We start from the raw sequence: 23,449 nt of genomic DNA, 5'->3' as shown, positions 1-23,449 counted from the left end.
AATAAGCATAAACACTGAAATGTTTCTAGAAACACTGAATTATGCTTTAAAAAAAAAAAAAAAAAAAACTTTTTGCTCATTTAAAATATATTTGTAGATTTTAAGAGGTACTAAGCTGAAACTTTATACACTGTTTCAAATCCATTGTGAAATTCAATAAATAATACATCAGCTTTTTGCCCTCTTTTTCATTTACACAGATATCATGATGTATCACCTTTTGCAATGTATCAAGTATTGCAGAATCGCTGAATTGTAATACTGTCATTACCGTGGGCAAAGTATTGTGACAGTATGACTTTGTGAGTTACTCTGTGATTTCCAGCCCTATTGTGTCATGATGTACGTAAAAATACCATTTTATACATGTAAGTAATTAGCAAAACTGTCATGACTTCACTTAATTAACAACATTAGCCTACACACAAAATACTAAAATGACTGTTTTGGTGTTATTTCACCTGGTTCCACTTTTCATGATGAGCTTCTATATTTGGGCTCTTGCCACTTATGCCAATGCTAACCCTTCCCCAGCTGATCATCAGACTACTGCTCAGTACTTTAAACACTGGGTGGAACACCCGGCACTGTAAACCCTGGTGGAGTTTGCTCACTCTCAGCTCCAGGCTATCACTTAAAAAGTAGAGTCAGGTGTTCTCAGAGGGCCCTCAGCTTGAGTTACATTTTGCCTGTTTGAAAAGGGGTACTTTAGGACACAAGTGTGGAACTAAACACTTCAGCTGAGATGACTAGGGAGTGATATCCTTTCGAGGGTCCTGGCTGTACCTTTTCTTATCCTCTCCGATCTGATCGATCTGAAGGGTTTGATCGATTAGTGCTTCAAACTCTAAGTTGAGCACCCCATGATCCCTGGGCTGTGTGGCAAGTGTCATTAGAGAGAGAGCTTCCCAGGATCAGCCCGGGTGGAACGCAAAGCTTCCATACACAGGGGAACTCTGGGAAGGGGTATTGCTGGGAAATACTGCACAGCTCAGGACCAGAGGATCCTGCTGCCTTATCCCTGAGCTGTACGGAGGGGGAGGCAGCATGCATGAGTCACAGGCCAGTGCAGTGGAGCATTGCTTCCTAAGGCAGTCTCAGTTCAAGTGACCTGAGAGAGAGAGGAAGTAGATATTTGTGATCAGTCTTGTGCAGTAATGATAATCTAGCACTTGGGTCATTCCATGTCAAATCAGACAAAATCCAGGAAAATGGTTGGTGCACCGTCTTAGATTTTGCTCAAAGTTTGTCTACCTAATATTTAGGTTCCAAAACTTTCACCCTCGATTTTTTTCTCATTTTTACTCTCAGAAGTGCCTCATCTTGGAGGCCATGTTTGGGCATTAATACCTCGAAAAGTATTATTCCCAGCCTGCTCAAACTTTGTAGGATGGAAGACAGACATGTTCTCAGTATGACTGGACCATTACAAGTTTGCACGTCATATCCATTAGTTTTATATAAGGCCCTAGATATGGAACAAAATGCAAAACTGGTGACATTGAGGGTCTTCTAAACTTTTTTTTTTTATGTATCCACACAACACCAATCATTATTTTGTCTGCAAATATAATACTTTATTAATATTGAGTTAATGTTTGAGGTCTCTGTAACAAATGCACATGAGGATATTAAGGATAAAACAAGGTGTGATTGCATTTTTTGGTAATGTTCATAGCATTAAAATGGTATGTGGGGTAGCTAGTAAGAACACAAAAATCAGCGTGACAGTTTTTAGTCATTTTGTGTATAAAGTGCCAATGATGTACAATGTTTCATTCATACATAAATACACTTGGTTACACTGTATAACAGTGGTCCCCAAACTTTTTCTTCCGAGGGCCATCTCACTATGCCTGGCTCTAAGAGAGGGCCAGAGACTCGGAGTATATCAACCATAAATAGCTTAGTGCTGTGAACAACAGCAGTCTACCTTAGTTGAATATTCCATTACATTTAATCATAGGCTACTGCAATTTAATACCATTGCTAGCTGTGTTTATGTTGCCACCATGCCATATCAGTGTAAAATGTAGCTCAAATGAAATAATACTAATAAAAAGACTCTGTTTGTTTATTTGCATACATAGCTCAAGTTGTGAACAAGCAATATCCTACAAATAATTTAAAGTTATCAAACTAGACAGTTTTATGAAGTGCTGGCAGACACATCTGAAATGACCACCATTCTAACTTTCACTCACCTGATGAGAACATTTGAACGTGTGAATAAAAAATAGAAATAATTATCCCAGACAGTCCCAGAAATATGACTTGAATAGAAGTTAGTTAGTTATTAACAAATAATTGATAAACGTTTAGAATACTTTGAGCACTGATGCAATCAGCATAGGCCTCTTACATTGTTTGCAGGTAGGCCTACATTTCATTCCGTTTTCGATGGCAAACGCGAAACAGCGCCAAAACAACCACCAGTGGACAAAAGGACTATTACATGTGGACTGTTAAGACTCGCCATAGAGAATGAATGGGGAAATTACGGAGGTTACAGTTTGACGATATAGGCTACTCCCGTGCAGGCCAGATGCTATACACGGACATGTTTTGGGGGGCCACCCAAAATGAGTTGTATGAGGCCGTAGTTTGGGGACCACTGCTGTATAAAAATGCGTTTTCATTCTTGTCCCCGAGGCAAAACGATGATTTGGATTTATTTATCTATGGTAGGCCTACAACATTGGCACTTTGTACACTAAATGTATATACACTGAGCTACTTTCACATAGATTTTTAAGTGCATGCTAACTACCCCGCATACCATTTTCATCCTATGAAAATGACCGAAAAACACGACATCCCTTTGTTTAATCCTTACAATCTTCAAGCCAATTATTTGTGGAGAGCTCAAATATTGGTACAACATTAGATCGAATGAAGCATTTGATCGAATTAAACTCTCAGACAACAAATTAAAGAATTTTGATAAATCATTTTGATATATGTGAAGGACCAACAATATTTTTGTAAACCATCTAAATGTTACCAGCAGAGGGTGCTCCAGCATCAACCCACCCTTTAAAGCAAAACCGCCTTGCCTGAGCAACAATTAGAACTAGACCTACAGCTGATGTCAAACTAAACATGGATAACTCATTCATCCATTCATCTCGTTTGTTGAGGAAATGCAATCTCCCCTGATTCATCCAGAGTTAGATTAAGGAAATTACACAATAGAAAGGTTATGTCAAGCACTTTAGAGAACTGAAATTTGGCAACAGTTCAGTTTCTGAGAAAGCCCTCCACTGAATAATGTCCCTTGTAACTGGAGCATGGTGCAAGACTTACATTTTTTTTTTTCAAATGAACTGCATAAGCCTTGTTATATGTCAGTGACTAAAATGTTCCCTTAACAAAGTTGCAGAAGAATATTGAACAATGCTATAATTTATCTGAAAATCTATTAAAGAACACCTGCAGTATGATGTATATAACTGTTGAAATTTGGTAATGAGATAATCCCTCAAAATGCATTCCTCCAATAAGTAGATGTACACCCAATATCAGACAAGGAAATACAGCAGCATATTATCTATTGGCATTTATTTCAAAATATGCCAGTAATATATAATTTAAATAAACCACATGATCATCTCAAACGTCCAATACCCTACTAAGCGCATAAGTCTCATACAACCATACAAGCAGCTGCGTGCAATGCAGGCAACAATCATTTTTTGGAATCTCATTCCACATCAGCAAAACTCATATCAGAATGTATCAGTTGGAATCGATGTTACAACATATGCTTTTATTGATTTAATTTAGGTGTACAACTGAAAGTTAAAACATTGGCTTAGAAATTAATCACTTTACATTATAAAAGAAAGTTAAAAAGAGGCAGCTTAGTTAAAAAAAGTGGAGACATTAACTTAATAAAGGGGAGAAAAAAACATACATGATAACAATACTTGAAAATATGCATGTAAATAACAATTTACCAAATATCCTACCTAAGACTATTTTTTGCAACATTCCTCTATATTAAAACATTTTCCAAAATATAAGTATACCTTTTGTTTTAGCATTTCCGAAGGTCAGTTTCATTTCTAACAGACCTCGTAAGGGGAGACACGTCTTTAACAAAATGAAATGCAATCACAATGACCTTTTACCTTTGCAGCATTCAGAGGTGGCAGTGTGACAAAAACATCTGTCTATTTAATGTATTATTTAATGTTAAACACTAAAGTGAAACATCCCTTGATTATGGCTTGGCATGCAATACTTTGAGTGAGTACCATTTTCTCCTGTTTTTCATCCAATGCATTTATTTTTTCAGGACAAAGTATAGATGCACCAAATTGTGCCAAGACATGTAGTACAAGAGGGGAGTGTGTGTGTGTGCTGAAAATGATTTAAAATGATTAAATATAGTCGTTCCCTTAACTGTAACATGTTATGACATTGACATTGCTTCAAAGACACCACATAAATATTGTATTTCTACACCCATCCTATGTCTATACCCTCCTGTGGTAGAGGTTTGGAATTAGTCTGTAGTATTTCAGATACAGGAGGACAAGATTGGGGAGAAGATGGATAATAAGGCCAAACAGTTGTATACGTCACTTTAACTGTTAACTAAAAACACACATTCCAATGCTTGGCCTTTGAAAGCAGAGTAAATGGCAACATGGTTTCAGCATGCTGTATAAAGTGTGATTCATAGTTCGAAACAGCCTTAAGGGTGTCAGGTGAGCTGGGAGTTTAAGAAAGATGCTTAATGTATGTTTACTGACTGAGCTCGGGCAGCTGTCATATAAAAGGAGTAAATATCAGGATAGCAAAGGTCCACATACATTGGGGCCCTGTAAGCAGCAAAGACCATGCCATGTTGGTGTAGGAGAGGAGGAAGGGTGGTATCTCCTTTTTCACTTGGTATACAATACAGTATATACAAATGTGTGCACATCAGTCATTGCTGGTTGATGGTGTATGATGTTGTGCATTTGTCTTCCCTGGTTACATCTGAACGAAATTACAAGATACAATCAATAACTCCACCACAATAGGAACAGTGCGTACTGTAGCAAGGAGCTCAAAAACATAGACTTGATCGCTTAAAATGTTTGGTGGTTTCCATGGCATGTTTACCTTTTGCTATCATGCATAGGACACAAATTTTGATTGAAACTAAAATTTTCAGAATGTAATAAAGTACCTCTAAATTGCTACATGTTTACAGAACTGGTTGAACATGGTCAAGTAATATGGCAGGGAAAAAAGTGATTATGAAAAAAGGCTGCATAAAAAAAAGCAGAACAATGGGAAATCCCTGGCACCTACTTGTACTACATCTATTTTTTGTTTGTTTTCACTCATAAATTATTTTTTTCTGTTAAACCACTGAGACAGGGTACCAATGGTATGTCACTGGCAGACGCGCTATTGAAAGCACATTACTTCCCAGTTTCTGAAGGAATGCCTGGTGAGTAGCATTCTATCAGGGTTCATTCTAAAAGCTCAAACACACACCCACATCTTCCTTAAAGTAAAATCAGCCCTGAGCTTAACTTCATACGGATGACATGCTTTCATTAAAACCTGACCAGCAGTAAGGAAAACATTCATTTCTGCTGTGCCCTATGACCTACAGTCCATACTCCATTCACACTGGTAACGTGGCTGGAGACTCGCCGGTAGGGAGGGTAGTTTGTCATCTGTGCACTCATGCACTCAAACTCATCCACTCAGATGCACTCATAACCAAACAGCAAGATTAATCCTGTTCCTGATTAAGGATGCACCAATTCAATACTGACAATTGGTAGCAGACACCAATGCCAGCCTGAAATGTTGGAATGATGTTAGATCAGATCAATATGTTGATGCCAATCACTCGAGAGCTTGTTGTGAGCATGTGTGGCTGCCACAATAATATGTGCTTGGGAGATTCAATGAGATTTAAAAAAAAAAAAAAAAAAAACCCATGCCATAGCATATTTTTTGTGAGACAGACAGCCTCCGCAGCACAGCAAAAGTAAACACTAGATTGAGACTTATCAATTGAGCAAGTGACTGTAACATTGTTATTGTCTGTTAATAATATATCATATGATATATAGTCTGCAGAATGTGCGTTCGTTTATGAAAAATGAAATGACTGGAGACTCACTGTCAACCTTTGTCTGAATTCAAGCCCAGGGCGTGCTTTCCTCCCATTTGTTATCTCGGGGCTGGATCATGATTAGTACTGGTTAACACTTAAGACAGTAGAATCAAATTTGTGATTTAGTGGCTAAATGGTGTATCCCTATTCCTGATTAACACTCTCTTTAACCTCCAGGGGAAGTGTGTCAAAGAGATGGTCCTCTATGATGAGGCCACTCTTGCGCAGCAGGTGGCACTGGCCAAGCTGGGCCGGCAGGCGGTCCAAACAGTTTCCCTTGAGCTCCAGGTGAGTCAACTGCATCAGCTGACCCACTTTCTCTGGCAAGGTGGAGATGCAATTGTGACCCAGACATAAAGTCCTTAGCTTGGTGCACTTGAAGAGCTGTTTGGGAACCAATTCCACCTTGTTGCCCGTGATGGCAAAATATTGGAGGTTCTGGAGGAAGCCCACTTCAGGTGGGATTATTGCCACGGTGTTGTGGCTGACGTCCAGGTACCTCAGCTTTAGCAGATTGAACAGAGGGCTGGGTAAAGCATCTAGCTTGTTGTGTGAGAGATAGAGTGACTCAAGATTTTTGACATGGCTTATGGAGAGCGGAATGCTAATAATTTTGTTGTGCCATAGTTTGAGGCAAATTAGCCTCTTAAGGTGCTGAAAGCTAATGATCTCTTCGATGGTGCGGATGTTGTTGGATTTCAAGTCCAGCTCTTGGAGGTTGGTCAAGCTAAAGATAGCATGGGGGATCCTTTCCAGTTCACAATTGTGCAGTTCCAGCTCTGCCAGGTTGATCATCTTTTTCAGACTGTTAAGTACCAAAAGTTTTGTACCGTCATTGTGCACCACCAGCTTGATGAGATGTGGCGACAGGTCTGTGATGTTGGTTGGGATTTTGGTGAGGTTGCTTTTGAGATGCAAGATCTTCAGATGCCGCAGATCTCTGAGGGACTCCAAACCAATCATCTTGTTGTTCTCAGAGTTCAAGTTCCCCACCAGGTAGAGTTCCCTCAAACTCTTCAGCAAGTATACCCAGGTCGGGATCTCAGCGACATCTGTGAACTTGACATGAAGGCACCGAAGGTGGTCACGAAGGAAACTGAACGCTGTTTGCTCCACCTTTGCAGGACAATGGTAAAAGTGCAGCTCTTGGAGGTTTATCATCTGTGATACCTTCGCTGTGATCCTTGCTTCAGGGATCAGCTCCAACTTTAGGACCTCCAAGTCAGTGAGGTCAAAGACAGCATCGGGGACTCCCGAGAGCATAAAGAGATGGAGCTCCAGCTTGTCTTGTGTGTTTCGAGTGACATGCTGTCGTAGTTTCTCAAACGTCCACTCGTGGTTAAGGCTTATCTCTCGCAGCTTGTTCTCACTCACCTCTGAGAGAAAGACGCCAAAACGCTTTGAGTATAGCTGGTCATACTGGTCCACCATGTGCAGCAGAAAAGCAAAGTCATTCTTAACATCTGGTATGTCGCTGAAACTGCTCTCTTCCCTAACTTTTTCAAAGGAGTACTCTTTTAGTGGTCGTCGGAACAACCAGAAAAGGGTGTATATGCAAACCATGCCATAGACACATATTAGGGCAATATAGCTTACAAGCAGTTTCCTTAACATGAAAGCCATGTTATGAGTGCAGTGAAATCTTGCATAACCAGTCAAGTGCTTGATATCAGGTATGCACTCGTGTCTGAAATTAATGGAGGCAACAAATGTCATTGTGTAGCAAAGAATTAAAATGAATTTCACTGTTTTGATTATTGTCTGAGCAACATACATCTTGTAGATCATGTCGCTGTCCTCTACATGTGCACGGAACTTCCTCACTTTCTCAAAAAGTGCCTTGGCCTGTTCACCATCTTTCTTATCTAAAATGGTCATACTTGGAAACTCGAAAACAGGCTTTTCAGCAGAGAACTTTACACCAGTCTTAGCAAGCATTGGTGTTGACTGATTTGGACTTCCCTCTTCACTGCTCGTAGAGACATGCTTTGGTAACAATGAAGCTCCAGTCAGTCTCTGCTTGTTTTCCTCAGAGTCCTCACAGGCTGTCTCTGACAAAGCCTTGGTGGTCCAGGGCGACTCAAAACATTTTCCCAGAATTGAGACAAAATGCTCAATTTTCGAGCTGGTCTTTGGATACTTGAACCAGAAGTTGCTGCTAACCATGAGTATAATGGTGTGAATGAGAGCTAGGTATGGGAAATATTTTGAATACCATGGGAGAGCAACATGGTAACACATCTGATTGATGAAAACATACTGCTGGAAGTCCAAGTTCGTTTTGACCCCTGTGGGCTCAGGCTGCCCTACAGCACCTGTGTGCAGGAAGGGGATTTGGTGGACAACGCTATCAGGTTGGTCCTTTGAGGCAAGGGGCGCCGCTGAAAGGGTCACTCTGCTCGTTCCCGCTCCCACTCCTGCTCCCTCTCCCGTCCCCGTCCCCGCCCAGTCGGAGAACTCGTCGGGCCGCGGTGTTGGGGAAGGGTCGTACTCGTCCCAGGACTCCAGGACGGGAAGGCATGCTACTTGGTCTTTGGTTAACTGCATCGTCCCAGCAAAAATTGCCAACATCAGCATGACAATGCCCAGGTAATCCATAAATACGTCCCACCATGGTTTCAGGATTCGGTAGGTCGGCTGGATGTCATTGAGAGAGGCAACTTCTGTGAGGGTAAACATTCCTGCAGAAACAGAGAAAATATATGTCATCGTCAAAACATCGTAATAATGCTCAGGACCAAACTGATTATAAGGACTTAGATACTACAGATCCTTCAAAACAGAAAAAAAATGTTCCATCATGCGTTATATTCAAATTATTAATTAATAGAGGAAGCTTCTTGAACTTTTTTCTTAATCCTCAGAGGAGAGGAAGGAGAAACTGGCCTGTCTTTCTGTTCATCACACCACATCATGTGTTCCCTCTGAAGCTCGTTTAAATCAGTATTCACACAGAACTCTATTCTTCCTGATTAAATTATCCATCACCGCGGGTACAAATATGACCACATGAAAACTGATATCGATCAAGATGTGAAATGAAGCCAAAAATAATGTTTTAAGAAGTCTTCCTGGCCTGTCCTGATTGCCATTTCCATTGGCCCGTATTGACTATAGCAGCTCATCTTTCACACTGCGGGGTCTTGCTCAAGAGCACTACAGACGCAAACAAATCAGACAATAGGTGACCTTCTCGCTCTCTGAGAAATAACACCAGCCAGAGAACCAAAGCTAATTCAACCAGTGTAAGAGGAAGATTGGGTGGTGATGACACAATGTCCTGAGTAGGAGTGCATTCCTTTCTAGTATTATACGGAACACTTAGATGGCCCGATAGGAAAAACAAAAACAGGCTAGACTTTGTCTGTATGTGGAATTAAAAAAATATGGAGCATGTGAGATAAAGAAACAAATACAAGAAACGCAAAATATTCCATGAATTTTCCATTTTATGTGTGGTGTATGTGTATGTGTATGGTATAACTGTATGTGACTATGTGTTGTTGAAAAAATAGGATTAAAGTACAGTCACAAGTTAACATTCTAGACCAAACATGTTGATATTGTTCTCATCAAGTCTCAACATACAGATTATACTATGAAGACATGAGAAATATTAGAAAGCTATTTGTCTTGTCTGTTTTGTGAAGCAGTAAACTCATGACATGCCTGAACTCATCCACCTGGTATCAACAGGGAGTGATATACCACACTGATATTCTGGTGCTTGCTACAGCTTTAACAGCCACATTCCTTTCCTTCATTTTAACAAGGTCTTTCAAGTCGTTGCTTTGTTCTTTCACTTTGCTTATCCCATTTTTCCCTCTCAAACTTCATCCTCATCCTGAAAGGAAAGGTCATTTTAGCTTTGATGTCAACATATCAACTGTAAAGGCCAGTCAAAAGGGGTTTATTTCAGATGTGCCATTGGTCGCTAAATTTGGAATGTCTGGTTCTACAGGAGATCATGATTCTAGTGTGGAATTTAGCAGTGAATTTTGACAGCACTGTGAAAAAACATCTGATCAATGAAACAGAGTGGGAGAGTGGAGACCAGAATGATATGCTTCTCTGTCTACCAAATAATGGGGTTTAAAATCTTAGCAGGAAAAAGCACACACCAATGGTTCCTCTTCTGTAATTTAGCACAATTAACTTAATTATAGATCCACTGAAACATGTTTGGCTGATGATAAACACATCCAAATTGCATTTATTCCTTGATAATGAATATTCCCTTTTAACAGGCTTGGACAAACCTGTCAATATACAGTCTGTTTACTGGTCTTCGAAAGAGTACCATTAAAGGTTGTATCAGCGATAGCGGGGATACGTCACTTCTGTTGTTGTTCAAACAAAACAGAGAGCTACTCCCTCCTCCTCCCTCCCGTGCAATTAAAACTCTCCTTAAAGCGCATCTCGTCGGTTATTGGTTGAAACGCTTTATTTTGCCTTTGAGTGAGTTAGTAATTGTTTTTGTGTACAGATCTCGGAGCCTAGGCTGCCTACAGAGACACGTTTTTTTGACGGCCTGCTTATGGAGCAGACAGCTAGCGGATTGTTAGGAAAGATTAGATGAATGTGATCATTTATGTTTGGGCCTTTTTTGGGTCTGAAATCGCTCATACAACCTTTAAGTACATTTATTTACATTTACATTTATTTATCTAGCAGATGCTTATATCCAAATTAAATAAACGCGTTAGAAGTAACGCTTTACTGTAATCCCATTACTTTTTTCAAATAACGAGTAAAGTAAGGGATTGCAAAAACAGTAATGAGATTACTTTACTTTCCTGCAAGCAGCCTGCGTTACTAAACTGTGATTTTGCCATAGACAGTAATAGAATTTGGGATTTTACTGTATGGATTTTGCTTTGTGAAACTAATGTTTGTAACTCATGACAATGACGTAGCTGCGCGACATAACAACAGACACACCTGTGCAAGACATGGAGTGCAGGAGAGAGCGCGAACACGGAGCATTTAAATCATTGCAGTTCAGACATTACGAAAAAAACATTAACGCTGTACAATCTGCGTGGGAAGAAAAATGTTGTCTACAGCGAAAAATTCGACCTCAAATCTGAGCAAGCACCTAGCGAGCCGGCACAGGAATGTGAAACTCATTGAGACACCCCCAGATCCCGACATGCTGCAACAGGTGAAAATAGACTCAAGAGGACGTCACCGGTTCCCTGTAGCCTACTGGCCCGTTATAAAAGGAGCCAGGGCATTATAATATTTTGGCTGCATTCACTGTGATTTGGAAAATGGACAAAAATATAATGTGGTCTTTGCCGTTTTGTAATGGGGCTGGTGAGTGTTGAAGTCTTCAATAATTCGTTTCCCTTAAACTAAGCATTTACATGAAGCACTGTAGCCTATGCCATTGAAACACATTCCACTCAGATAGCTATCACTTTTAATTGCAAACTAAAAAAAAATGTCTAGCTAGCTGTTTATACCAACTTAATATAGTCATCATTATTGCTAATATTGTGCTAAATGTGGAGTTTGTGGACTAGCCAATGGCTTATATTTTAATGGAGTTGATTGACTCATTATGAGAGTTGTGTAAACGCTCTTAAAGTGACAGCGCACCATTTCTAAATGAGTTAAACTGCATCAAATTAGTAGTATTTCTTAAGAAATATTTTAAACTAAAATGACTGTCATTATTATCATTTAATTAATATATATTACAATATCATTTTATTTGTGCTTTGGGCACCAAAATAGCCAGCAGCGGCACTGCACACACACAGTTCAAACATACTCTTCTTTGACATTAGAACAGCCTAAATGTGGCATGCAACAGCATTTTCTGTTTTGGTAAATGCATTACTCCTCTCTGCACTGCAACTGTTAAAAGATGTAAATGTTAATAGAGACTTTGGTTTTAATTATTTTATTGCTGTATTGTATTTACATCTATTGAATGAAGGAGTACACACACCAAAAAGTTAAGATTGAAACTAATAAACCAAGTTTTAAAAAAGCGTATTCAGGTTGTGTAGCTAGTGTGTTTTTTAAAAGTAACTAAGTAAAGTAATTAGTAAAGTAACTAATTACTTTTGAAAATAAGTAATCAGTAAAGTAACTGGATTACTTTCTTGGATAAGTAATCAGTAATCAGTAACTAATTACTTTTTCCAAGTAACTTGACCAACACTGCCAAAGCCACTTACAAAAAATGAGGAAAAACATTCAAGCTGCAATGCGGAGGAGACCTTGGGTAGAAATGAATACTACATCAATCAATGATAACACCAGGGCATCAGAGTGCAGAAGTTATACTAGTCAAAGCTCCGCATTTTGGACCATATGCAGCAGTTTGTATGGAAGGCCGGTGAGGAGGATGTTGCAGTCGTCAAGGCAAGAGATAACCATAGACTGTACCAACAGCTGGGCGGCGTGTTGGGTTAGGTTCGGCCTGATTAGCTAAATAGTTCAAAGTGGCACAACTGGGCAGCAAAGGGCAACATGAACAACAAAGAAGGTTAGCTTGTCATCAATCATGACACCTACATTTCTTGCTACCTTGGTAGGAGCAAGAGAGAAGGTGTCAATGTTGATGTAGGCTAAGTAATGTCTTTCACTTAAGAGAGAAAAAGAGAGAGGGGGGAGGAGTAACAGCAGGCGGACAAGAGGGGAATCAGTTAGTCTAGACTCTATTTACATCAATAGCAAATGTTTTTCATGGTGTGCTTCTCCATGGTGGTCCTTATTGAGGCCATCTGCCTGACTGCTCATTAGTTCCCGAAAGCATCTGTTTCTCCCACTCCTGGTCTGCATAGTCCATCACCCCTGTCATGGTCCACCAATATGACAAATTAAAGCCTTGTGGTATGTCGTGCCATAAAAGCAATACAAATTAAACCCTGGAGTATATTTTCGCGATGCAGACACAGGCAGTGGAATCCAAGTCAATCCATGTCTGATCTTTGAACAAGGACTCTTGTGCATGATACACACAAGAGACAGAGCAAGTTAGGTTCCGGAGAGATTTCTGAATCATATGGCTTCATTCAATCCCTCTTCAGCCATCATGGGAGGACAATCAGACAGGGAAAATGATCAATCAGTGCTTTGTGGCCAAGTTCCATCTACTCTAAATGAGCTGATAAACATTACACAATGGTGCATGCTTACAGAATACCTTGAATTTGATTCATTTGGGAGTTCTACAATTTCAATTTAATTTCACTTATAGAGTGCCAAAACATTGCACATGTCTCATGGCGCTGTTAAACAATTCCCCCCTGAAGGATCCAGACCAACCCAGGGAGAATGTTGCTAACTCGGCATTTTATAAATGTTACGTAATGGTTGTGTGAGAAATAATGGTTGAATGCGGCTAATGAATGAACACTAATGAGGACACATTTGGAAAACAAAGGGTGGAGGGGGAGCAGGAAGATCATAAGAAGGCAGCATCACAACTAAACTGGCTACTGAGGCCTGAAAGCCAAAAATATTCTGATTCTACATTAGTGCAGCAGAGCACACCACTCTCCACACTCCTCTAGAGACTCATTCACACAAGAATCCCAGGTAAGTCCCAGACTCCCAGTACAGAAAAAGGGTTAGATAACTTCTTTGCATTCACACACACTCTCCCGTGAAGATAAAGCAGGTCTCCTCTATGCTCACATACATTGTGAGAGCGAACATGCAAGGTCAGGTTGCTATGAACTGTCCTAGCTATCACTGCCCTTACTGAAAGGCTTCATCTTTGCTATCTATCTCTAATCTTTGCTAGATATCTCTTAACCAGTTGCAGTCTTGCTAGTGTTTATGAACTGGCCAAGCAGCAAAGCTGCATGAGCATCCTTTCAACCCATTCCTTATGTGTTGTGTTTTAAACACTGTAATCTAAGCTCTGCTTTTCATGGTGTATTCATAAGTTTCAAACCAGGTAACAATGCAAGCTAACAAGCAGTTAGCATAATAACTATGGGTACATTCCGACTTGGCTTCTTTTTCTGACAAGAGAAGTTGTGGAGACCGCTTTTTCAGTTTTTAAAAAATCTGCCATCATTTTTGTTCCTTAAAGCAGTCTGAAGCGTCTTTTTGTGATATGCAAAGTATCCGCTTGTGATTGGTCAGCTGTCAAAAATAGTGTGACAGGGCGTTTTTCCGCTAGATGTTGAACATTTCTTAACTATAAAAACAGCTCTGGGCCAAGTTTCCCGGTAACGACGGAGACACGCTCTTAAGAGGGTTTTCTACGATTCATCTTACGATCGTTCGTTTGGTTTTTTCGACTGTTTCCCGAACATGCTCGTAGCGTGAACGCGCGTGCACTGCTCTTAAAGGAATTATCCGGAGTAAAATGCACTTTAGATCGATTTACGGATGATTGGGAGTACATACGTTGAGTTGACATCCAAATCATGTCATTCGGATACATTTTGAAAAAGTTCAATGTTACCGTTTTTAGTCAAAGCTCGTTAGCGTGGAAGTGAGAAGGGCATATTATTTTGCCGCTACAAAACGCTATTTTTATACCTCTTCTACAGTTCCAAACAACATTGCACTTACGTGGTAGTGAGTAGAGGGTCCCTAAAGCCAAACCGAAGTATCCCGAGGTCTTTATGTGGTCGGATAGAGAGTCCAGAATGAATTTCATCAAGCCAGTACCTTTCCGGAAATGTTGCCATCTTTGCTGCCATCTTTGCTGCCATCTTTAGGGGAAAGTCCGTAGGAGTCGATTGCCAAGTGTGCTCTGGAAATTCACAATTTCGTCGCCGTTTAAAAAAAAAAAAACTAAATAGTGCAGTCCATACAACTTCATTTCAATTTCAAAAGAAATACTGGACTATGTTTGTTCGACTCCTACGGACTTTCCCCTAAAGATGGCAGCAAAGATGGCAACATTTCCGGAAAGGTACTGGTTTGATGAAATTCATTCTGGACTCTCTATCCGACCACATAAAGACCTCGGGATACTTCGGTTTGGCTTTAGGGACCCTCTACTCACTACCACGTAAGTGCAATGTTGTTTGGAACTGTAGAAGAGGTATAAAATAGTGTTTTGTAGCGGCGAAATAATATGCCCTTCTCACTTCCACGCTAACGAGCTTTGACTAAAAACGGTAACATCGAACTTTCTCAAAACACATCCGAATCACATGATTTGGATGTCAACTCAACGTATGTACTCCCAATCATCCGTAAATCAATCTAAAGTGCATTTTACTCCGGATAATTCCTTTAAGACGCTCTTAAGGGGAGCTGTCCACGTTAATAGTTCTGAAATATCCTCTGATTTGATGGTGATGGTGATAACCAATTAATTGGTCTTGATCTAAGGTTATTGATATATAGTATGGATCAAAATAGATATCAATAACTTTATAGCCTTCATGCTATATACTAGTAACCTTGTATCAAGACCAACTAGTTGCTTGTTTAGGATTTATCACCAATTAATGACCTATTGATTAAGAAGAAGAAATGGTTTAATAAAGATCCTAAATGTGCAATTATGCTTACAGACGTTGTTGAGCACTAATACATACACATATTAGTACATATGCATAAATGGTTAACATGTGTTCCCTAAACTGAAGTGTTCAACTAGGTTAATGTTCAGTGAACAGCAACCAAGAAATGTGCCATGATCACAACCACTTGCGGCTACACAAAGACATTAAATAATTCTGAGAGAAATTTTTGTTTATGATCAACCCCCTTTCCCCTTGCCATTCTCAAACCAATTGGCTGGTTTTCACACTACAGCATGTGAGCAGAAACCTCTGTATTTTACTAAGTCGAAGGTGGAGTGATTGCCGATTCAATCTTGCTGGTCAACTTCATTCACACATTCGATCCTATTGTTAATTGTTGTTGCTATTGTTATTGTTCGGTTTACAAAAATGATTCATGCCATGGTGACCCAAATTGACCAACCAATTCTAATGAAATAGTTTAAAATAAGTTTACATGACATGTACATGTCACCTCTCAACATCCCTGTGTTAGGCCTACAGGCTAAGGCATGCACTGAGAGAAGGCATTCGGATGTTGCAATTAATATTGTAGTGTCAATGCTTTTAGAAGATAAATTGCAACGCTGCTGCTTCTTGAGATTGTGCCACAGTATTCAGATGCCCTCATTGTGATTGGGAACATGTCATTTGGAACTACTGATATGTGCATGTTCAAAACCTATCACACTCATGGTGGGAGCAAAGCATGGTTCATCTCATAACATAAGATACAACCCAGCTCCAAAATGTTACTGGTTTCTAAGCATAAATAACATTACGAAAACCCATGTGAACACGTTTGGCAACACTGATAGCTGCTTGATTATATCTTTCTTGTTTAGGCTTATGGGAACACAATGAAGTGGTGGCACAAGGGACCCCATGATCACTTGCCTTCCTGGTTCAGAAGCTACTAAGGAGCTTCTCATTCATCTTACATGATTATGTTGGATACATTCATTGCTGTGGCAAAATATGTTTAACATAATAGTGCTAATATATGGTAATTTTGAATTTTATACCAGCAACATGTTTAAAAAAAAAGTTGGGATGAGAGTAACAAAAAATGCTGGAAAAGTTGTTTAATGATAAAAGAAAACAAAAGGAGGAATGTTTGTCAACTAATTAGGGTAATTGGCAACACTATTAGGTTTGAAAAAGAGCATCCCAGAGAGGCAGGGTCTCTTAGAAGTAAAGATGTAGGGGTATTCATCACTCTGTGTAAACCTGTGTGCACAAATTATGAAACAATGTATTTTTAATGCTTCGCTTCTTAACATGAAATTGTGAAGTATTTGGGGAGTTCATCATCTACAGGACATATTATTAAAACATTCATCGATTAGAGAAATCTTTGCAAACAAGGGAAAAGAGCTGAAAAATAAATTGGATGGCCGTGGTCTTTTGGACTTCAGATGGCACTGCATCAACACCAGACCTGTTTCCAGACCTGTCATTGTATGGGCTCAGGAAAACCTCTGATAACCATCGTCTATATGCATAGTTTCATACACAATTCAAAAACGGCAGTCAAAATTGTAACAGCCAAAATTGTATTGAGACATGATACACAAAATTCAGTCTTATTTGGGCCTGAGCTTGTTTAAATAGGATTGAGATAATATTAGGGCTGTAACGATATACGAACGATATTCGAACCCGAAATCGCAACATTCATATCCACGATACTGTGTCGCGGTGTGAAAAGGCAGAATCGCGACACACCCTTTCTAGTGTTTCACGCACTGCTTTGCAGCTTACGCGGCCGCAAAAGCAACCCACATCTCCCTCTTTACTTGTCGGTAGCCTACGTTGTCCAAAAACAAATAAATAAATAATAATTTCCTACCTCTCCTTGCTTTCATTGTAGACTATGTGTGCAACTTTACCAAACAGTATAGAAGTAAACCCCCTCTCCTTGCCCCGCTCTCTCTCGCGCTCCCTCCCTCTCACTCTCCCTCCCTCTCCTGCTCAATGAACACGCGCGACTTAAATAAAACATTCACAATCGTGAAAGCAAGGACGCATAGAAGACGACTAGCTAAATTACTATTAAATCCGCTTAGCATCATTAGCTATCGTTGCTGCACATATTTGTTTAAAACTCTTGCATTGAAGTTGACTGATCATCTCAATACCAACGTTTCCCAAAAGGGCCTGTCCCAAGGAGAACAAGTAGGCTATTATCTTGAAACTTAAACACACATGGGGAAACGGAACAGTCCAATCAGTAGACTATGATAGGCTAAGCTAGCCAACTATGCTACTTTGTTTACAACATTTCCAGGCTTCAACCAGACAGCTGAATTAAAGAGGTGAGACTATTAAAATTCGAGATTCGTATCGAACCATGGGTCAAAAATCGTAATACAAACCGAATCGTGAGGTTGGTGTATCATTACAGCCCTAGATAATATGGAAAAAAGGTCAGGTGGTCCTAATCAAAATTTGCCATTCTTTTTGGAAATCATGGACTCATCTGGGCTAAAGAGGAGAGGGCCTATCCAAGTTTCCAACCTATTCCAACTTGTTTTAGTGCTTAGTTCCAAACCCAACATCTACGATGGTGTGGAGGAGCATTGTGCCTACAGCATGGGCATCTTGTACATTTGGCAAAGCACAATCAATTCTGAATGATGTATTTAGGTTTTGAGCAACATATACAGCCATCCAGACAATGTCTATTCCAGGGAAGACCTTGAAAATTTCAGGACAACAATGGCAAAATAAATTCTGCACATATTTAAATGGTATTTCTCCATATAGTCCAGGTGCTAAAATAGCCTGTCTACAGTCCAGATTTCCTCAAATTAGGTGCATAACGGAATGAAAAACACGACTAAAAATACCCCATACTGTTGAGCAACTGAAATCCTGTATCGGGGAGTAATGGGACAACATTTCATTCTCAAAACTCTAGCAAATGGTCTCCTCAGTTCCTAAACATTTACAGAATTTTGTTAAATGAAGAGGTAAAGCAGCACAGTGGTAAACATGCTCCTGTCCCAACTTTTTTTGAAACATGTTGCTGGCATCAAATTCAAAATTAACATATATTTTCCATGAAATAGTCCACATTTTCAACATTTGATATGTTGTCTATGTCCTTTTGCTGCTAAATATGGGTTTATGAGACTTGTATATTATCACATTCTGTTTTATTTGCATTTTACAAAACATCCCAACTTTTTCTGTTTTGGGGTTTTAAAAAGAAACATTAAGTTTGTATAATTCCATGTTTTGTGGTTTAGTAGCCTAACTGTGACAACCCTTCTTTTCCTTTTTTTACAGTAGGCTATAAGTAGCCTGGATGCCACAACATTTGAGTTTGGGAATTTCGGTCTAGACTTGCACCATTGACAAGGTATATGACAGTTTGAAAACTCGCCAACCAATCAAATCGTCCGGACGGGCTTTATACAATGTTGGACAGATGAGCAACGGTGCCTATTTATTCACGTAACCTGAGCGCTCGTCAGTTGATTTTGTTTACAACAAAAAGCTTGTTTGCTAAAGAAGCTATACGTTTAGATGTCGCTATTGTGTCTGTTGTAAAACGTTTAAAAACAAACAGAAAACAGCAATTAAGGCATTTGTCGAGAAGAAAGATGTTTTGGCTGTTTGGCCTATTTCGTTGCTCCAATTGGTTAGGTCTTTTCAAATTGTGTGTAGAGGCATTTTTCCCCTGTATCAGTTGACATACTCCCCACAATCGTGTCTCAATGGTGCAGTATCAGACTAACATTCTGAATAGCATTGAATATGGCTACGTCAGGCTAGTATAGCTAACCTTACATGATTCAATCAGATACACTGAAATATTTAATTGGAATGACTATGAAGATAATAAGGTTGTGTTTCATACGAAACTACACTGGTTCTAATAGTAAGATAGTATGGTTTGATAAATTGGACAGCCCTGACTTTCCCTTTTTTACAGTGTATGCCATATCCTGAAGCTTCTCTAGCATGAGCACTCATTAATATTGATGGTAACTCTCTGCTCAGTATCCTAGGCCGTCTGGGGGCCCATATCACTAGACCTCTCAGTGAGTGGAGTGACCTATCAGCATTACTGCTGTGTAATGACAGTGTGACAGAAAGGAAGACTGACAGGGAAAATGGGCCAGACAGAAAGAAAGAAACAGCATGATTTCAAAGAACACTTATATCTACTGTTAATTTGTGGTAAAACTTCCCTGTATAAAACCACTCTAGACAGAGAACTAATGTGCTTAAAGTTCTGTTTCTGCTTACTCCAAAGACTTTAGTCTTTGAGTATCTTCCATGCCATAAAAGCAGTACAACAATTTGAATGTGAAACTCACTTACGTCAGGCCCTTTGAAAGGTCTGATGCACTCACTGCACATGCAGACATGGGATCTACATCAGACACATGAAGTCAGCACTGCTTACAATTAATCGTGTGAGGGCTCATGCCATTCTTTCCAGACTGGGGGGTTGTTGACAACGACAGCAGTGACAGAAGTAACACACCCAGTGATTCTGAGAAACAAAGTGTGAGAGTGTGAAAGGACCTGTGTGTGTGTGTATGTGTGTGTGTGTGTATGTGTGTCTTAGTGCGTTCATTTACACTGTTTACTTTGAAGTAACTTATGTCTACCCTTCCATTTGAGGTGTGTAGTCACAACTACATGTGGAAATCATTAACATGCCAAAGGAAAGAAGGAAGTTTTCTGCTGAAACAGCCACTAATCAGCAATGGTTTCTACACAACACACTCTCACACTGCATGCAGAGTTGTATGGGTATTTGGGCTAGGTCATTTGCACTAGCCCAAATAGGCTCAAACAAGGGCTTAAATCCACAAAATCAACATGACAATAGATGTTACAGGACCTGTATGACCCCTCTGTCACACCCCCGTTGACTCGCTGAAACAACGCAATTTTCCACAGCTGACTCACTCAACTAACTCAGTGTGTACCACAATGATGACAATCCACATACCCAAGATACCCTGGGGCAAATTAACTTTCCAGGGTTTTTTTCCCCCATGTGCCCAGAATCTCCTCTCTTATTCGTTTATTCCAAGGAGATTGTTACACAGTAATGCAAAGTATACAAAAAATAATTAAACTGGCCAGCGACTGAGCATGATTCATAAAGTGAATAGGACAAAATAAGTACACCTACACCCATACCTCTGAGTTACAATTGAAACTGAATGCATGTTATATCTGAAGATGTAGTGTGAGGAATTAACATGCACACAAGGAATGGACACAGACAACTATGCATCATATCCATTAGTGTACACCATGGACCAGTGTGAAACAACAGACCACACCCTGTCTGTGGGGTTCAGAAACCAATTTTACAATCACGCTGGTAACACAATACCACCAACACACTAAACCAATTGCGTTCATGGGTAACCTCATTCAACCTCAATCTGGTTATTTTTTTTCTTACAAAGTAGGTCACAAGCAGAAGAGCAATGCAAAAACACTCTCATTTGTCAGTGGTCAAACAGCATGACTAAACTGACATTGCAAGCAACCAATGGGAGTTCTGTGTGCACCCAGGCAGATTGTATTGACACTGGGACCACCATATGTCTCTTAATAGTTGGTGTAGCCTACAGTAACCTACATGGTGCCTGACTGCAATTGGTCACAGCTTCCATAAGATATAGCCTACCCGAATGCTAAACAGCAATCTGAAATATTGTTGCCAATAAGGTAGGCTCACAGAGGGTCCCAATAATAAAGTTTGTCTAAAACATGCAAATACTCAAATAGTATGTTAATAAGTGTATTCAATGGTATTCTAATGGACCACATATGTCTACAATGACAGTGGCCACCTATGGAGGGAGGAGACAAAGTAAAGAGAATATTTATATGTAAATAAATTCCATATTTCATACAGGCTTTCGTTGCCTATTGTAAAACAGTTAATCTGACAATGTTTAGGGTAGGCCTACACTTTAAAATAAAATGGATGACGGCTAATATGTTCTAACAAAACGTGAACACATCCACAGTAGCATACGGCCTAAACTTCATAGAGCAGGCTAGCCGACTAGACACATTAGCGTATTACAAACATACACACCACTTCATTGACATCTGTTGAAATGTAGTCACACAGAGAAAGAACAATGGAATTCTCTGTCAGATACAAAGAGCCGGGTTGCAGTAACCAAGTTTCTTTGTACTGCGACCACCTACGATCAAAGTGCCGAAGCCATTACAAATAGCCCAAATAGTTACTGTGTTGCATTCAAGTCCAGCGTGGAGACTGCATGGCAGTTGTAAAACGAGCACAAACTCAGCAACAGCCAGCGCTAGCTCTGCTGCTGTACGGATCAGTAGAATAGCCCACCTATGAGTCAAAATCACACCACAAAAGATCGCACATTCTCGCAGATCTGTGACATAAAACAACATAACGTTAGCCTACTTACTGTGTTGTTAGTCGGCATCTACATAGACATCATGAACTGCTACCACCACCCTCACCATATAACGGTACAGAATACGGTTTGGTGCACGGAGGTTACATGAAATGTCCAGCAGCTGTAGCCTATGTAGGTTGATTATGTGGACATCACTGTTAACACAGGTTCTCTTCAAGATCCACTCCGCGATTCGGGAGCCGTTAATTTTGGTCCGTGTTTCAGGCTGCTACGGTAGAAAGCATCAGCGCCATTGTGGTCCAGCACCGTGTTTACAGTGCGCGTGGAAGAAAGTAGGCTTGAGCCGTTGTGACACAGCATTTCTATGGGCCAGTTCTACCATTAGTACAATATCAACTGTTAATTAAAACCTCATCCACACCATTCGCGTGCTTCATCGGTCAAAAGAAATCCGGCGTGTGCTATTTACATCCGCCTTCGTGTCTCCAAGTTTTCCTCCTCTGCAGTCGAGGAGCCAACTGGAAATTATCTACCGGTAGATTCACCAGTCGAGAGAAATATAGCTAGAACAGCAAGTGAAGAGCAAATGTTCTACTATTTTAAGTGTCGATCGTCGTCTTGTTACGTCGTAGGCTAAGCGTACCATCTTTTGCCCCATTTTACTGAGACATGCGTCTTGTAGGCTACTGTAGTGCTGTGCGCCCGTTACAGCTAACCAGTCTGCACCAGTTTTCCTAACAGTTTGCCAGCTGCGCCTCGTTCACGCACTGCATATGATGGACATGAAATATAATAGGAAATATAACTAAATCACCATACCTTAATCTAGAAGGGTAATGCTCCAGTCAAATTTATTAGTGTAGCCTAACCATCGTCTTTGATTTCCTTATTCCGAGTGAAGATATCCGAAACTACAGTTTATTGTAGGTAACAGGAAGTAGCAGAGGGCGGCACTGAAGTTTCTTAAAAGTGAGAGACGCGTTTGTACCTGCAGGATCGAGGAGGTCAGTGTCAGTGAGGAAACCATGTCTGGTTGGCTACATTGCATAGTAATGTGGGTGTTGCCATGACCCATCGCCTTAAGAAAGTCAGACGGTCTATTAATGTATCACAGAATGAACTTTGCCTTTGGCAATAAATAGCTAGTTCAGCTGGAAAACAGCCCCGATCGTGTTCAGGCTACGGTTGAAGTAGCCTAAGCAGTTTAATTACCCTAGGCTACTTTGGTCAAATACTGACTATGACATAGCGTAGGCCCTAATACAGCAATTAATGAATAATAATGTAGCCTATACACCCACACGTGTAGGCCTATCAGAGCGAACACATAGTCACATAGTTAATACACGTAATAACGTCTTTGTTTGTCCATGTTCTACGACGGGTGTCAGTAGAACAAACCCCAAACAATAAGGCATATTATGCTACAAATGTTT

The 23,449-nt window shown here is 40.1% G+C and overlaps 1 protein-coding gene across 2 annotated transcripts; it reads right to left on the bottom strand.

Annotated features, from left to right (window-relative positions):
* Positions 1–3,750: 3,750 nt before the first annotated feature.
* LOC121678258 (volume-regulated anion channel subunit LRRC8D-like) lies at positions 3,751–23,002 on the bottom strand. 2 transcript variants are annotated; one of them, XM_042057630.1, is made up of 2 exons: positions 22,833–23,002; positions 3,751–8,811 (listed from the first exon to the last, which is right to left on the bottom strand). In XM_042057630.1, exon 2 carries the CDS (start codon positions 8,807–8,809, stop codon positions 6,275–6,277), a length of 2,535 nt encoding a protein of 844 aa, XP_041913564.1. In that variant the 5' UTR covers positions 8,810–8,811; positions 22,833–23,002; the 3' UTR covers positions 3,751–6,274. The 2 variants fall into 2 exon arrangements, with proteins under 2 accessions (XP_041913564.1, XP_041913565.1); XM_042057631.1 differs by lacking the exon at positions 22,833–23,002 and adding an exon at positions 22,062–22,822.
* Between the last annotated feature and the right edge of the window lie 447 nt (positions 23,003–23,449).

Source organism: Alosa sapidissima, chromosome 12 (assembly GCF_018492685.1).
Source record: "Alosa sapidissima isolate fAloSap1 chromosome 12, fAloSap1.pri, whole genome shotgun sequence".
Lineage (NCBI taxonomy): Eukaryota > Metazoa > Chordata > Actinopteri > Clupeiformes > Clupeidae > Alosa > Alosa sapidissima.
Note: the sequence above shows the minus strand (reverse complement) of the source record. Positions and strands in the feature narration are given on the sequence as shown.